Below are 18,013 nucleotides of genomic sequence, written 5' to 3'. Positions count from 1 at the left end.
ATTGTTAGAATTTCTCTAACACCATGTATGCTAATATTCTGAAGCCTCGCCTCTCAGAGTTCTTTTCTTTCTCTGGAGTATGTATGTATGTACAAGTTGTCTGCAGAATACATAGCCTAATCATTTCTTTAAGTCTGTGTAAGTGACTTCGTTACTATTCAGTATGTATCTTGCCAGCTGATACCTCTCAGAATTCCTGGTTATAAAAGGAAATGTAAAGAAAGTGACCACACTACCATTTGCTTTGCCATGCAAAAATGATCTGCCCTAATATTTAATATGATATTTGGAAGTGTCAATCAGTGTACTTACCCTTTGTCTTTGTCTTCTGAATAAAAAAAGGCCCAATGGACTGAGAACAACTTGGTTCTTTTGACTTTATATGCAAAGGAAGGAAAAAGAATGGACTAGGATATTTGTTAACTTAAGTTTGAGCCTTAAAAATCCTAAGAAGCCTGTTTTACACCACAGGAGCTCCCGTTTTGAAGGTTTGTCCCTAAGATCTACAGTTAGCTTTACCTTCCTTCTGTTCTTGATGGAATGCATGTGTGTGAAAGGTTCACCTGTGTTATTTCTGTAATACTGCAAAACATCATGGGGTCATGGAACCCACATTCTTCTGATGTATATAACTTGCTGCACCCAGATCTTCTAACTCAATTAGAGTTGATGAATTTCCTTAATTCGCGTAAGACAAGCTTCCATTTACTTTGAAAAATGAGGAGCATACAATACATTATTAAGAACGTAAACTCACTGAAAATACTCTCTCCTTCAGTGATATGAAACTCATTTAAGTCTATCCTTCACTACAGATACTAACCTTTGAAGTTCTGTTTGTTAGTCCATTGTTCCGAAGTGCAAGATTTAGGTTACAAAGGTTAGTTTGACATTGACTTTCTGTACTGGCTGTTTCTTTTCTGTTTGTTCCCCTTAGGAGCAGTCTCACAGGTGCTAGACAGCCTGGAAGAAATTCATGCACTTACAGACTGCAGTGAAAAGGACTTAGATTTTCTACACAGTGTTTTCCAGGATCAGCATCTTCACACACTACTAGATGTAAGTCTTTCTTTTCATTAATTTTTTGGTAAGTTGAATGTTTAGCATACCGTTTTTACTTTACATGAATTTGCAGATGTCCATCATAACAGTCCTTTTCAGTTGCCTTAAGTCTGAGAGAAATGTGGGAAATCATCCATCACAGATTCATAATTGAAATAAAGTGCTATGTTGTATATAGCACAAATGCAATACAGCCTAACAAGTCACAGTGAAAAATTATGTGTATGTATGTGTGTGTATCTCTGTTAAAAGAATCCATTGACCTTAGCTTTGATTACTTTTTATTGCTTTAAACATTGTTTTAAAACACTGCACCTCAAGCATGAATATAGGAGAGAGAAAAGACAGTAAGATATTGTGCAATGGACTGTGTTCACACATTTCATATTTATTATTGCCAGTTTTCATAGACTCAGTGTCTTCTTAAAACATAAGAATATACTCCAATATTAAATTTGACAGGCTACATTGACAGCGGATTGAGATGCAAAGAAAAATCAGAAGCTGACAATTCACATGTACCTTCATTTCAGTCACATTTAAGGAAAATGCCTTTCTGAGAGAACTTGGTCCACTTCAGCAGTGAAAAGTTTCTTAGCGTATATTAGTCTACTAGTACATATTAGTCTTTTTACAAGAAAAATGTTCCTTAAGAGAATGATATTTGCTTTGGGGTGCCTGTAATTTTTGGTGTCAACTCTGATCAATGCACCATATGATGCAAATTAAAGGAAAATTTTCCAGAATGGATTCTACAGAATATTGCTCTGGGAGATGGTGATGGGTGTTACCATTGGGGGGGGAGTGATCTTAAATTTATTGGCTAAATTATTGATTGACTAAATAAGTGTGGGAAATGCTACGTACTTTATTCCCTTTGTATAGATTTACAATGGATGTTAGTATATTAACACCCCTGATATGTCCTGTAGCAAAGAAATCTGATTAAGAGTATTTTTCAAACTAATTTTGGCACAGAACTTTTATTCACAATCCTGTCAAATTAATGAGGACTAGTTTGGGGAAAACTAAGCTGAGAGTGTTGCATTACATTTCAACTTCCCCCTAAGCGCAGTCATAGGAATCTAACTAGCAATTGTTTCTTTCCATAAATTTGGTCAAATCAAATTAATTATCAAATTTTTAAAATTAGTTTGACTTTTTTATTTTATTCTTGCTCACATCACCGTCTAATGCAAGTGGATGAGGGAGGTCTCTTCCACATAGTCATTCATGGATTCAGGTATCTTCCACTGCCATCCCCCAGGGCTTTGGAATCTTCCACTGCATTCTTTACACCCAGCTAGCTAATGAAAGAAAATGGAGACTTTTTCAGGGTCAAGGCTGGAAATGGGCTATATCACTTTTGCCCACATTCCATTAGCAAGTACTAGTTACATGCCTACGCAGCTGCAAAAGAGCTGGGAAACATAGTTTTTAAAAGTAAAATAAGCCATATAGAGAAAGACAAATACTGCATGGTATCACTTACACGTAGAATCTTAGGGGGGGAAAATGGAAACAGAGTAGAATTGTAGAATGATGGTTGCCCCTGGCTGCGGGGATAGGGGAAATGGAGAAAAGTTGGTAAAAGGGTACAGACTTTCAGTTATAAGATGAATCAGGCCTGAGAATCTAAAGTAGCACATGGTGACTATAGTTGACAATACTGTATTGTGTGATTGAAATTTGCTAAGAGAGTAGACTTAAGTGTTCTCATCCAAAAAAAAAATATGTGAGGTGACGGATGTGTTAATTAACTTGATTGTGGAAATCCTCTTATAATTGTATTTGTCAATTTTGCCTCATAAAGCTAAAAATGTGCTCAGGAAGATAAGGAAATAGCTCTTCTCTTTAGTGTAATTTATCTCAAGTAATTTGAGGACATTTCAGATTAAGTTCATTTCAAATAACTGTTACTTAGGTACCAAAAACCTTTGAAATTCGTTCTATTTTATGGATAATTGCTAGCATTCCTCCTTCTTCTCCTCCTCCTTCTTTTTCATCATCATCATCATGGTTGTCATTGTTATGTGCTATTTGAAGCAAAGTTTGACCTCTATTCATTGGTTGTTTAAATATCTATTGTTCTTTCATTGCTTCATATGATGCAGAAAGTTTTCCCAATTGTCAATTTCCCATAGAAGTCAACCCTTTACTAGAACTCGTATGCAGGATATATGACAGAAACTGCAGCAGAGCATGGAGATTTGGGTTATTTAAGTATAGTCAGTGGTTAGGTCTTTGCTAAGATTCACTGACCTTCTTTAGATCAAGGACTTCTTGTCATTTAAAGGCTCAGAGAAGCCCAAATTGGTTTTTGAAGTTGCATTTTTCTTACTAACGTAACAACGTGTCTGAGCACTGCAAGCATGAAACCGCAGGGGAAATGCAAGAACATTGCTAGTTTTTACAAGGAGGGGAGGATGGTCGGACACAGACTGGACTGTGGAGCTGAGCCAGGCTGCCAGTTATTGCCCAATGATGAACTTCGCAGACCTCACTGGAAACATTTATTTTTGAATAACTGCTGCATTCTTGGGTAGACACTGTTACAACTTCAGAAGAGACTCAGATTTTAGTGAGGAAAAACATGCTTAAACTTCTCTTGGATGTTTATGAATTGTAAAGTTGTATCTGCAGTATCAGCATCTGCTCCTTGAAAAGGAGATGGGGGACTGAAAATGAATTGTGCCCAGTAAAGTGACACCATGTCTGCAGAATTTGGCAGACAAGTGCTGCATGGGAACCCCTTTTCCCTCCTGAAATGACTGGACAGGGTTGGGATGCATTTGGTTCTGAAGAACGAAACTGAGCTGTCCTTCAATGAAAGCTTAATCATGAATGACCTAAGCCATCATTAGAATATGCCCTCATAACCAACAGCCCATAAATACAGTTCATTAAGCTCTTGTTGCAGAGCTAACAGACTGCATTACCAATAATGTAATCAATGAAGAATTCAAGTGGCTGCCACATACAGAAATCTAGCTATTAAATTTTTTTTTAATTTCTTTTTTATTGGGGAACAGTGTGCCCTTCCAGGACCCATCAGCTCCTTGTCAAGTCATTGCCTTCAATCTAGTTGGGGGGGGGGGGCGCAGCTCACTGGCCCATGTGGGAATCGAACCGACGACCTTGGTGTGAGCACTGCGCTCTAACCACTGAGCCAACCAGCCGCCCCATTAAATTCTTTTTAATTTAAATTAATATTTAAATGTTTAGAGTAGGCACAAAAAAGGAACATGATATGACCAACTCTTGAGAAGAAGCTTTTCCAACTTTGACCATTAGTTTTTCTTCATTCTAATGTTCTATATCCCAAGCTTAGATTTGCATTGTTTCGGTTTTTTGTTTCGTTTTGTTTTGTTTTCAGTTTTTATTAAATTTATTGGGGTGACATTGGTTAGTAAAATTACATAGGTTTCAAGTGTACAATTCTATAATACATCATCTGTATATCACATTGTGTGTTCACCACCTGAAGTCAGTTCTCCTTCCATCACCATATATTTGACCCCCTTTACCGTCTTCTACATCCCCCTCCCCCCTTTCCCTCTGGTAACTACTTATTGTTTTGTTTTTGCAAAATCAACGTTGCTTCCTTTTTAAGGATTCCAAGTAGTGACACCTAATGCCACAGCTTTGTGGACCATGGATTGATTGTTACTGAGCCATGTTATGAAATATCTTTATTACATTTAAATAATTCCTATTAATTCAATGATACTCTAAATAGCTAAGTTTGAAGCCACAATTTTTAAGCTGACGAAAAGAACTAGTATTAAGTTCCTATGGAAGACTAAAAGTTCATCAAGTACTTTATTTTTTCTAATTGTACTTTTAAAACAATAACAAGCTCAAAATTCGAGGAAACATTGTTAGCATTTGTTTGGAGGAAACAAAACATCTGTCAGGTTGAAAGAATTTACAGTAAAACCAAAGAAGAAATACTGTGGTTCCACTGAAGGGGGAAATGCTTCTTATTTAAATTCTAGTAAAATATACCTAGTTTAATCTGTAGTTACAAATAGATCCAGAATCTCTAAATATTTGCTACCCAACCAGTTCCACCTGCTGCTCCACAAGACATGCTGCTTGCTCATCATTTTGTGGGAAGAAATAGAGGCTTGAGGAGGAGCTGTGCTTGGCCCAGCTTATTCCAGTGTGTCTACTTTCAGAAATTAAAAGCACTGTGCAGAGATGATCTGTGTATGAAATACATAGATCAATTGTAGTACGATAGAATTTGATAAAGCTGCCATAACAAAGTACCACAAACTGGGAGGCTTAAAATAGTAAAAATGATTCTCTCACAGTTCTGGAGGTCAGAAATCCTAAATGAATGTGCAGTAGGGCCATGCTCCCTCCAAAGCCTCCAGGGAAGAATCCTTCCTTGCCTCTTCCAGCTCCTAGTAGTTGCCAGCCCTCCTTGGTGTTTCTTGGCTTGTAAATGCATCACTCCAATCTCTGCATTCATCTTCATATGGAGTTCTCCTCTGTATGTGTGACTCTGTGTCTACACATGTCCTTCTATAAGGACATCAGTCATTGGATTTAGGGGCCACCCTGCTCCAGTATGACCTCATCTTAATTATATCTGTGAAGACCCTATTTCCAAATAAGGTCACATTCTGAGGTTCTGGGTAGACATTAATTTTGAGGGGACAGTATTCAGCCCAGTACAGCATGGAAAACTGACTTTGCCCAGAACTGATTCTTCAGGTGTGAGTGTGAATTACCCACATCTAATATAAAATAGTGAAATGTGACCCTGTTGTTCCTTAATCAGGCTTTCTTGGGAATTGGTGTTAAACTATAATTGTATCTTTTAATGATATTTTGAATCAGTTTTGGGCTGGAACTTGTATGTGATAAATTGGATGGTCAGATGATGGACGTATTTTTGATGGACTGAAAAATCAAGTTTATTTTTAGATAAAAAGCATTTTGCAAGTGTTACTTGGTGGTGATTCTCAGTCTTCTCAATTTCTTATGGAAATGTTCTTATTACAGAATAAATGTTTATTTTGTAAGTCAACAGTGTTCTAAAACATTGTTAAATGACATTTATCTGTCTCTGCCAAACTCTGACAACTAAGTTTTAAACATTTACCCACCATCTGTCATACATCCGAACAGCTGTTAACATTTATTACATACTGCTGTTTCCATAGTAAATGTGATACCCCACCTAATTAAGATTATTTTTGTGGGAAATCCTAAAATTATTTTTTCTAAAAATATAATCAGTGATTAGATTAATAAAACAAAAATTAACTGCAGTAACAACTCAATTTAGCAGTTTTATATTAATTTATAAGTAGATTTTTATAATAGATCAAGTAATAGTTTTAAATATTGCATTAGAAATAAACATATCTGGAATCCTCCATATTTAATATTACTGACATCTATTTTTATAATTGTTTACTGTTTAGGGAAAGTTAGAGAGATTTTCTATCTGACCTGGAGTTAGCACTGGAAAATTACAACTCTTGATTTACTATTTTGCTTTTTTGAGATGATATTAAATTAGTAGTCATATTTGGGAACAGCATATTTTTAGAACTTAGAAGTTTCCTAAAGGGAAAAAAATGGAACTTCTGCAGTAATTTGATGTTTTTGAGCCAGTTGGGGTCTGAGAAATAAGTTGATACACTGTTAAATTTGGATGTTTAAATAGATTACCAGTCAGGAAATGCCAAAGTTAAGTTTCCCATGAATTTATAGTCCAGTCGACTGGCACTTAAATGTCTGGAATAATAAAGCCTATCTGAGGACCTTCAAAGACTGAGCTACTGGTACCTTCTCAGGGTCCCATGCCGTCTTAAGAATCCGCTTTGGCAAATATGAAACCAGCTGGACAGTGGGCCAGTGGTGGTGGTTCTTGTATTGCTTACCTCCTGGGGCTGGAGATTGAAGTGCGCTGCTGCTCACTTTGGGTACTGGGCTCTCTCATTCCACTGTTACTAACTGGATGGGCAAAATCTCCCATATCTGTTTCCATCAGTGTATGGCAGTATCAGTGTCAGTAGAAAAGTACCACTTAAAACAAAATTCCGGGGGTAAAGAGAGCTAGCGATATCATATGTCCTGAATATTTTCAAAGTAGTTTTTCTTCATTCTTAATGTAGATATCAATAAACTTAACTCCCTCCCCCCCAAGAGCTACTAAGGTATATGGTCATTTGTTAAGCAGCAATAGAAAACTAATACAAGCAGAAACAAAACAAGGACTGTCCACTCCTACCACCTCTATTCAACATTGTACTGGAGATTCTGGCCAGTGCAGTAAGGCAAGAAAAAGAAATTCAAGGCATGCAGATTAGAAAGGAAGAAGTAATACCATCTTCTTGCAGAGAAATTTTTTTAACTTTTTATTTTAATTGGGGACTATCGGGGAACAGTGTGTTTCTCCAGGGTCCAGCAGCTACAAGTCGTTGTCCTTCAGTCTAGTTGTGGAGGGTGCAGCTCAGCTCCAAGTCCAGTCACCGTTTCAGAGCTCATGCTCTAACCAACTAAGCCATCCGGCCACCCCTCCGGCAGCTCAGCGGCAGCTCGTTGTCTTCAATCTAGTTGTGGAGGGTGCAGCCCACCGGCCCATGTGGGAATCGAACCGGCAACCCTGCCGTTCAGAGCTCATGCTCTAACCAACTGAGCCATCCGGCCACCTGAGAAATAGTCTTGTATGTAGAAAATCCTAAGGAATCTATGAATGATCTACTAGAACTAATGGCAAGTTTATCAAGATTTCAGGGTACAAGATCAATATATAAAAATTAACTATACTTCTATATACAAGTATTGAATCATGTGAAAATAAAATTAAAGAAATTCACAATGCTATCAAAAAGAGTAAAATATTTAGTGGATGGCACAAAAGAAGTATAGGGCATGTACACTAAAAACTACAAATGTTGCTGAAAGAAAATCTAAATAAATGGAGAGAGATATCATATTGTTGGATTAGAGGACTCGATATAGTTAAGATGGCAGTTTTCCCCATATTGATCTGTAGAGTCAATGTAACCTTTATCAACATCCCCACAGATTTTTCTTTTTGTAGAAGTTGACAAGCTGATCTTAAAATTTGTATGGAAATGACAAAACAGTTTTGAAAACAGAAAAACAGTTGGAGAACTGATTTCAAAGGTTACTATAATGCTACAGTAATGAAAATAGTATGGTATTGGTGTAAAGATAGACATAGATCAATGGAACAGAATAGAGTTCAGAAATAAATCCTTGTATGAGGGTTTGTTTATTTATTATTTATTATCAATTAATTTTCAACAAAGGTGCCAAAGCAATTCAGTGGGGAAGGAATAGTGTTTTGTTTTTTAAACATGGTACTGGAACAACTGGATGTCCATATGGCAGAGAAATGAACTTAGACCCTTAACCTCACACCATACACAAAAATTTCCACAAGATGGATCATAGATCCATTGTAAACTTAAAACTATAAAACTTTTAAAATATAGGAGTAAATTTTCATTACCTTGGATTAGGCAGAGAGTTCTTAGATATAACACAACGGAACTTTCAGAAATGAAGGAAATGTTCTAAAACTGGATTGAGATGATGGTTGTATAACTGTATGAATTTACCAAAAATCATCATCCACTTACACAGGGACATTGTACAGTTTATAAATGATATCTCAATTAAATCTTTTAAAAGTGAAAAAATGAAAAGTAACATATTTCTTTTTATTTAAGAAAATCTGTTTTACCCTTTTTGTGTTATTTTAAGGGAAAGCACTGTTGGCAGTTTCTTCCATGTGCTATGGGTTATTGTGTACTGTGGATCCCATAGTGTCATTTAGAATCCATTGCTGCCACTACAAACATCGGTTTCCAGTGTCTCCTGGCATTGTCCCTGTGTCCTAACACCTGTCTAGCAAAGCCAAGCTGCCTGCCCTCTGCAGTGCTCACAGAGCCCACTGAAAGGGTCATTCCAGTAGCTTTCACAGGGTCATTACACTGATTTCCCCATCTCAATATTTACTTCTATGGCTAACACTTTACTTTTTACTGACTTTAAAATGTTGAATTTGTTCTTCTTTCCCAAGAACTGTTTTATTAACCAACATGTAGTTGTGCCCTGTGGAAGAACTCCAAATTATCTTTTTTGTTTAAAAACATGATGAATTACATAGTTTTATGTATTTTGCAATGGGGGGGTACCTTCTCAAAAGGACAGCTTTTAGTTTATTCTTTTAGTTAATTTCTTCTACATTCAAATACATGTTTGTCATTTCCCAAAGTTCACAGCTTTTCTGTAGATTTTATTTGACATAATATCAATCTTTTTGTCTTTTTCTGTGGTAAAATGTGCATAACATAAAATTTACCATTGTGAATTTTTAACTGGACTGGACATTTAATTTTTAAATGTCCAGTTCAGTGGCATTGAGTGCATTCACACTGTTGTGCAACTGTCACCACCATGCACCTCCAGAAGTTTTTCAGCTTCCCCAAATGAAACTCTGTACCCCTTAAACACCAACTCACCATTTCCTTCTCTCCCAGCCTCTGGCAGCCACCATTCTACTTTCTGTCTCAGCGAATTTGACTACTGTAGGTACCTCACATTATAAGTGGAATCATACCATATTTGTTCTTTTGTGACTGGCTTATTTCACCTAACATAGTGTGCTCAAGGTTCATTCATGTTGTAGCATGTGTCAGAATTTCCTTCCTTTTAAAGACTGAAAAATATTTCATTGTGTATACCACATTTTGTTGTTTCATTCATCCAATGTCAGTGTTTTATGGTAGACAGTTATGTAATAGGAGAAACCAAATTTTCAAAGTAAAGCTGTCTGGTAGTAGGGAATTCAGCCTTATTAGTTCCATCCCCAGGCAATTGCTCTATCTGGGCTCCAAGTTAGCTCCTATATTCTACATCTTTGTAAAAGGAAGGTGTGGTTTTCACTGAAAGTATTATTAACTACAGGAGTCCCTCTAGTTCCCTCATTTGTTCAGATGAATTACTCCTTAAAACAGGGATTGGAATTTACTCTGAAATACCAAGAATAATGAATCGGCTTATCCACGGTACCAGTGTTTCCCACCGGGTGCCATTCTCTTTTTATGACATCACAGCCAACCTTACCAGAAGGCAAAGGAATGTTCAAAAAGCCTTCAGAGTGCTGCAAGCACTGATTCTTCTTCATGCTATTTTCAAGGAAAGGAGGGGATTTCCCCCTAGAAAGGAATGCAGTATAGGCTTTTTCCTCATGCTTTCTTTTGTTTGCTCAAGAATAAGCATTATGATTTGTTTCTTACAGGGTTCAAAGGAATTCAGTTAAAGAACATTCAATGGGATTGGCTTGCAGCATTCACAATCCAAGAACTTAGCTGTTTCTTCTCTTTGTGGCCCTTCAAACATTATACCATAAAACCACTTCTGCTAGACTGTTTTTGTTTTCTTCTCTCTTAACTTTCCACAACAGAAATTCATTTTTGCTACAGCTACTTGTACCAAAGCTTGGTGTTTACCTATGCAAAATAAAAGTCATATCATAAGTCAGAAATTATTGTACTGCATCTGTAATTACATAAAATAGTATATGACAGACACACCTAATGTAAATGTTTTCTTTTAAAGCAGCAAATTATTAATAGTATATTCATTTAGTGTAAATATCATTTAAATATTATTGCAGAAGAGCTCATTAGGAAATGAGGTTTTAACACTTTAAAAATGTTTTTAGTGTGTGTTTTTTTTAATAATTGTTTTTTTAGTTTCAGGTGTTATTGGGTTTTTTTAATAGAAAAGAAATTTATATCATAGTGAAATTTCTCAGTTGGGCAAACTCTTGTATCTAGTATTAAAAAGTGCCCCATTTCAGAAAGTTTTTTATTAAAAGCAAAATAAACCCTGCTATTTCATCTATATAGGCTTTTTCCTCATGCTTTCTTTTGTTTGCTCAAGAATAAACATTATGATTTGTTTCTTACAGGGTTCAATTTTAGCGTTATTTGGCAACTGCAAAAGGCCTAGAGAACAGTCAAGTTAGGTCATCTGAGGCCAGGGTTTGAGTTTCTCAGAAAGAGCTGACAGAAATCCGCCACAGTAGCTTAACACTGTTAGTCCACCAAAGGGACAGTCTTTTTAGATTGAACTAAAAGGTCAAGGAAGTCTTAATTTCCTAAATTCAAAACTAAATCCCCGTAAGTACAATGTTCTAATGGGACTTAAAAGCAGGTCTATACACAGACAAATAAAACGTAAGCCAAGCAAGCCTCCTTAGGGGTACCTTCGCTTACATAATCCCAAGTATTTTTTACAACTCTTTCATGAAATCTTCAGATGGCCCAGATACACTAATTTTTAGTTTCCTATTTGCTGTCAGAAGAAAACTGTCATAATGGATTTAGTTACAGTAGCATATTACTAAGCCAGCGGGCCCCTTTTTAAGATTTCAAGTAATCACCCCATCGTAATTTTCTAAAACTTTTTTTTAATTAAAGTTTATTGGGATGACAATTGTTAGTAAAGTTACATAGATTTCAGGTGTACAATTCTGTAATACATTATTTATAACTTGATTTAAGCTAGCATTGCACTGCTGTACTCTTAGGCTAAAGCTTTCCTGGGATGTCTAACTCAAGGGCTTCCAGGAACATTCTTATTGGCCACTAAATACAATATGCAGTATATCGGGTGTCCATTTCTGACTTGAATTGCCCAATATAAGCTGGACCATAGTATTGGTAGCAGCCCTGAACCTTCCTCCAGAGAAAGTCTAAATGCCAAAGTGAGACTCCTGCTACTTTAGTACGGTCACTAGATTTGTGGAGTTGATGCCCGTTTTTTAAATGTAAGAAACAAGTTTAGTTTAAGAGTTATAAAATTTAGCTATTTACACGTTTTCAGAACTTCTAGAGGGAAAGTTAGCACGTAGTACAAATGGTGAAGGATAATGTGCAAATAAAATGGAAGTTCACTCTTCAGATGAATGTGGCTTTATCTCCATCCAGATGAAGAATCATCTGCATGACAAATCTTTGAGTGCTTTCTTCAGCTATTTGTTAAAAACTGATTTTCAGAAATTTTGTAGAATCTAAATTTTTAGGAAAAACAATTTTTAGTGCTGATAAGTAGGCATTTTTGTATCTCATAAAAAAGAAAAAATGTCCTAGGTGATTTTAATTTTTTTGTAAATCATAATATCCCAATGACGCATAATTGTTCATAGATTTGTAAGATGGGCAGGTTATGTCAGTTCCTCCCAAAGTTTAATTATAGCTCCTTAAATTTTTGAAAATGCCATTTTAAATTTTGTAGTGTGTTTCTTTCACACTTATATTTCTCATCATGCAATCTTTAAGCCGCTGTTAAATATACTGCTCTTTTCCTAGTTTGGACTGTGTCATGTTTAATGATGCCAAAGATATTTAAAAGGGCGTTTTCATATTTTTAACCAAGAGACAGCAAGTTTATATATAAACTTGAGCAGGAGACAAATAGATTTTAGATCTCAGAAGATTTCTCCGATCTCTAATTTCTGAAAATCAGCTCCAGTGCAGTAGTTGGATATCAGTTCCTTATATTTTAGTAATAAATCTTCTTTCCCTAACATTTTGCTGGGTTTCAAATGTATTTTTTTAATTCTGTTGGATATGACTGATCTGCTGGGTTCACTGAAAAGATGTGACATTGGAACTTTGTTCCTAATCACATAGGTTCTTCAAAACAATGTAGTCTTAATAAGATAGTCTCTATTTCCAGTATAAGTTATTTCAATTCCATCATTGTTGTGCAGTGTAAACTTGTGATCTGTGTTATTATCTGTTTTACTAGGGTCACAGGCACATTTCATTACATACTTTGTAACTATTTGACTCTTGAACACTTCAGTTCTTCTCCAGCAAGGAGCTTCTTCAGTATCTTCAGGGTTCCCTGCAACTCTACAAATCCATTCATTATTTAGCCCATGTCTGCAGTCTAGTTACAAAAGTTACAATCTTTCTCAACAAATATACCTTCTGGTCCTTGGATTTGGTTTTCTCTGTACTAAAAACCTAGTGGGACACATAACCCAGTGACAGTAACTTTACAGGTTCTCTGCCAGCCGTCACATTTTAAATGTTGATCTTGCTAAAAGCTGGGTATAAACTATGAGCAAAACAAAGGTTTCTATTTGAGGACTAGAAATCAGAGAAGACAGTGAGATATAATGAAGTATGGTAACACATGAAACGATTTAGTGTTTTGAATGTAAATAAAAAGTGACATATAAACTGATTTCATCGTCTTTATGTTTGAAAGTACAATCTCAGGAGAGTTGAATTTAACGTTACCACTCACTTTATTCTGCTTTGTTTAAAACACCCCGTCTCAAATACAGAATGTTCCCTCCTAATGGAACTGTGCTCGTGCTCCTTGACAGAAAGATAAAGCGTGTCTGTAGCTGTGTGTGGTCATACCTGACCCAGTGCCAGAGACTGGCCGAGAGCAGGCCTGCCTGTGAGGGAGACAGTGTGAAACAGTCTGTTCCCCTTGCAGCTGTTCATATTTCCTCATTTTGCCTTTTTCTTTAAATAAAAAGTGCTGAGGCTGGGTAAATATAATTTCATTTGAAAGAGAAAACAAACAATAATCAATTCATTCTTGTTTTCTCTCTGGGGATAATTTATTAATATTCTTCCCTCCCTCCCTCTGCCTCACCCTCCATACCTCAGCTTTACAAATACACGTGATATCTTCAAATTTCAGGAAAGCAAATAGCAAAGGAAATATATTTTGTCATTTCAATCAACCTTGAATTTAAGCTTCTAGAACAGCCAGATGCAGCTCTCAGGCCAAATCCAGCCAGCCACCTGTTCTTGTAAGTAAAGTTTTATTGTAACCCAGCCATGCCTATTCACTTATGAGTTGTTAATGGCTGTCTTCTCATACACAGCAGGATTGAGTGGTTGTGACAGAGTTCAAATGGCCTTCAAAGCCTGAAATATTTACCATCTGGCCCTAAAAGGATTAGGATTCTAACATTATTTAACAGGGCAAGGCTTATAGTTGATTGGTAGATATCCTTCAAGTCATATTTAGTGTATTTTTTTCCTACAACCTGTAAATGGCATTTTCTACAGTTCTTTCCCCAAGTATTTGCTAAGATATCTCCCTGACATGAGACTTTGTGTATTACTGAATTCTAATCTGGTACAAAAGAAAGGACAGCTCACCAGGCGGCCACGATCTAGTCACTGCTGCTCTGGCTGCAGGACCCTGAGCTTGTCACTTTGCCTCACTGGACCTCAGCTTTCTCCTTCTTAAAATGGAGGATTTGAATCATGTTAATATCTAAGATCCCTTCTACCTTGAAAACTTGTGAAGTAAGCCATACTTGAAACATACAAAACAAAAAACAAAAAAATTAAATGTGGTCAAAATATAATTTCTTAATTTTGCAGGAAATTTTTTAACTACACAAGCAGGACTGAAGATAAATGATATCTGGCTCCTAAAGAAACAGGCTAAGAAATAAGTATTCCCACTGTTTATTTTTATGTTACTCTGAATTTTTTAAAAAGTATGTCTATTTATAGTTCCTATGCACCAGCTCAAATACTCATTTGTTTTTTAAAGAAACATGTATTAAACATCTACTGTGTACTCAGTCCCATGCTTAAGTACTGTTACAGAATATCAAAGAATTCAAGAGTCTGTTTGTGGAAAAAAGAAAGAAGTGCTTAAACAGCATGTTCTATAATCTTGTCCCTCATGCAGCCATTGCCCCCCTTGTCTGTTAATGCCTTCGGTGTGGCAGACATCCAGATGTTGACCCTGTCCTGGGTTGCTTCTGCCCCCAGCTGTTACCGCACAGCTACTTAACTTCTGGGTCCACTTACTCTGTGCAGACAGCTTTCTTGGGCAGGTTCCATCAAGAAGGCTCCAGCCAGATTACTTTCTGAGACAGCAACTTGACTCAGTGAGAAACACACACATTCTGGCCCCAGCATACAACACCAGTGTGGACTGCCCTCATCCTGCCATCAAGGGCTGCCCCTGGTAGCCTCCAGCCAGGAAAGAGGCAACAGTCCCTTTTCACTTGGAACCCCAAACACCACATATCAAGCTGCCCCCAAGCACTTTCTCACACCGGGCTCCTTCCTGGTGCACGAAGACAGGCCTTGTAAGTTGCTGCAACTCAGCAAGCATCCCTCCAAAGAATGAGATAGTGAGCTCTCCTTGCTGGCACCTCCAGTTTCCGTGCTTGATTCTTTTGGAGCATCCACCATCCTTCACTTGCACGAGGAAGGGGGCAACTCCCTCTCCTTTCTTCCCCATCAGGAAGGGAAAGGGAAAATCAAATACATGCTCTCCTCATCCTGTGATTCCTACAGATTCCAGGCTTCAGCTTCTGTAGGCAGAATGGGTGCTGGGATGAGTGTGGAAGGACCATTTTGGCCACCTTTCAGCAAGCCCTAGAGGGATGATCTGGCAGTTTCCTAGCCCACTTAGTGCCACTTACTTCCTACTGGCCTTGCCTCTGGACTTTAGCTGAAAGTCCAAAACAGACAAAGTCCCAAATCACATTATTCTGTATATTCTTTATACATAATGGACTCAGGGAGGAGGTAAAGTGTGCTAAGAAAGAGAAGCTGAAGCTTTCATTTGTTCTCAAAATCCAACCACCTATCACTTGCCCCCAGACCTTAACAAAACTCCACCTGGATTTGAACTTCGAACCCTGAATTTCACCTCATAGGCAACATACAATATGAAGATGACCCATAGGAATGAGAAGTTGAAAAGCTGCATATTTCTGACTCCTGTTTTAAAAACTTTTAAGTTACATTGCGTTCAAATTTCCATCCGTTGATGACTTTTTATTTACCTGTTTCACCATGTTTCTCAAACACTTTGTATTATGGGTATTCTTAAAATATTTTGAGTCCCTAAGGCAAAAATACAGTCACAGAAATTGAGGGGGAAAATGAAGGTTGGCATGTTATACATACACATAACTTGGTGCTGCTCACTGAGATCCTCTCCAGTTGATACTGCTGGAGCCCAAACTACTCTCCGGTCCCCAAAGGGACCAAGCTGCCATACGTTTCTGGTCCTTTGGTTATACATGTCTTTGGAATTTGTGAGTTCTTTGAGGACAAGAATTCTCATCCTTTTCATCTTCATAACCCTAGTAAATAGAACCCGAATGCCTAGTGTATAGTAAGACCTCAATAAATATTCAATGCGTGGATGCATGGATGCATGGATGGATGGGTGGATCAACAAGGGGTCCCTCCTTCCCATTGATAGTAGCCTGAGCCCCTTCCCTGCCCCTTCCTGCCTTGGCTCTTATTTCCCTTTTTGGTTAATGAGCGGGCAGTGGAGATTCACCATCTATTCTTAGCCACATGGACACCACCCATTTCATCCAGTGCCTGCCTTAAGAGCTCCAGTCCTGTGCTCTTCCTCGGAGCTGGAGGGGCAGAGCCCAGTGCCCCCAATTCAGGCAGAAGGCCCTTTTTTTTAATTGCTTCTTACTGTATCTGCCTTTGATAGTAAGCATCCCACCTCGCCCTCATCCCACCACTAGTTCAGTTGAACTTTGGGTGAGTGTGTGATGAACTGGATCAGGCCAGACCAAAGGAACAGAGGAAAACTTAATCTGAGCACTTTCCACAGAGCAGGGCCTTGAAAGCATCTGCAACCTGTGACATTCTAAGGCCAGAATGGTGGTTCTCACTTTACTTAGCTCTATGTCTCGGTTCTCTCATCTGTAAAGATGGGAAGTAGGGGTGTCAACTTTATAGAGTTGTTTGAGGTTAAATGAAGAATATAGGTGAAGAACTTTAAGTAGTACCTAGCATCTAATAAGTGCTCAATAAAAGCAATTGTCATTGTTATTATTAGTACTACACCTCTTACTCTCAGAACTTAACACTGGGCATAAAGATTTACAGCTACCTAAAGAGTTTGTTAAAGCACAGATTTCTGGACCCCCTTTTCAAATTCTGATTCACTAAGTCTGAAGTGAGGCCAAGGAATCTGTATGTTTAATCACCATTCCAGCTGATTATGCTATGAGTCTTCAAGAAACCACACTGACATAAGACCTAGGGAACCGTATTTGGCATAGTAAAACCAAGCCAAAAATAAAAAGTCTCCTGACAGAGAGAGAGCAATTCTGGGAGCTGTGGAATTTTTGTTGCTTTGTGAGTAAAAACAAATGTGCATTTATTAAATGTGTAAATAAGAACTAATCCTAATCATACTTGAAGTTTTTGAAAGTAATGCTAGTAATAGCCCTTCGTGAAAAAAAAGGCAATACTTTTTGTGATGAAATGAGGTATTATAAAGTGATAGTGCCGTCAGTATGTAAAGCCTTGAGTTAAATTTGCTTTTTTTTCAGAGTAGCATTCAAAAGTTTTAAAAATATTTTTATTATTCATGTAGCTTTTTTAATTGTGTTTAATTATCAATATTATGACATGTCAGGTGATGACTGTATTTTTTACGTGTTGTGTATTTTAAATGTTTTTTATTTAACTTATGGTTCTTTACTTGGGAAGGGGGTCTCCTGTTTTTTGCTGTATATGTACAGTATTGCTTTCATCTCTATAGACTAATCTAGGAGCCTAACACTGTGTATAACATCGTTTCTATGGGAAAATATATTCCCTAGTTCCAAAATCCAAAATTTACAATCTTTAGAAATAGAAACCAGTCAGAGGATGGAGACTTCCCACCTGTATTGTACAGAGATTTGGGCAAACTTTGGTGGAACAGCCACACATCACTAGCTGTCTAAATGTTAATATAATATTTTAAATAGACCAGCGTTTTACTAACCTACTTACACCATACAGGTTTCTGTTTTAGTAGTGCTTTCTTAATGCCATCATTTAAAAATAGTCACTACTCTATCCTCATATTGTTTTCATTAGGCATTTTTAAAATAAATTTATTTATTTGTCATTAGGCATTT

At 37.1% G+C, this 18,013-nt stretch overlaps 1 protein-coding gene across 14 annotated transcripts in view; it reads left to right on the top strand.

The window, feature by feature from the left end:
- CASK (calcium/calmodulin dependent serine protein kinase) overlaps nucleotides 1-18,013 on the top strand; it is a 361,531-nt gene that overhangs the window by 286,383 nt on the left and 57,135 nt on the right. For all 14 annotated transcript variants that reach the window (XM_019747875.3, XM_019747874.3, XM_019747869.3 and 11 more), the window contains one exon: nucleotides 938-1,059. In XM_019747875.3, the coding sequence (XP_019603434.1) occupies nucleotides 938-1,059 (122 nt within the window). The remainder of the gene's footprint in view (nucleotides 1-937; nucleotides 1,060-18,013) is intronic.

Source organism: Rhinolophus sinicus, chromosome 18, assembly GCF_057876585.1.
Source record: "Rhinolophus sinicus isolate RSI-liver-muscle chromosome 18, RSI-T2T, whole genome shotgun sequence".
Classification (NCBI taxonomy): Eukaryota; Metazoa; Chordata; class Mammalia; order Chiroptera; family Rhinolophidae; genus Rhinolophus; species Rhinolophus sinicus.
This window is presented reverse-complemented; position numbering and strand designations above follow the sequence as displayed.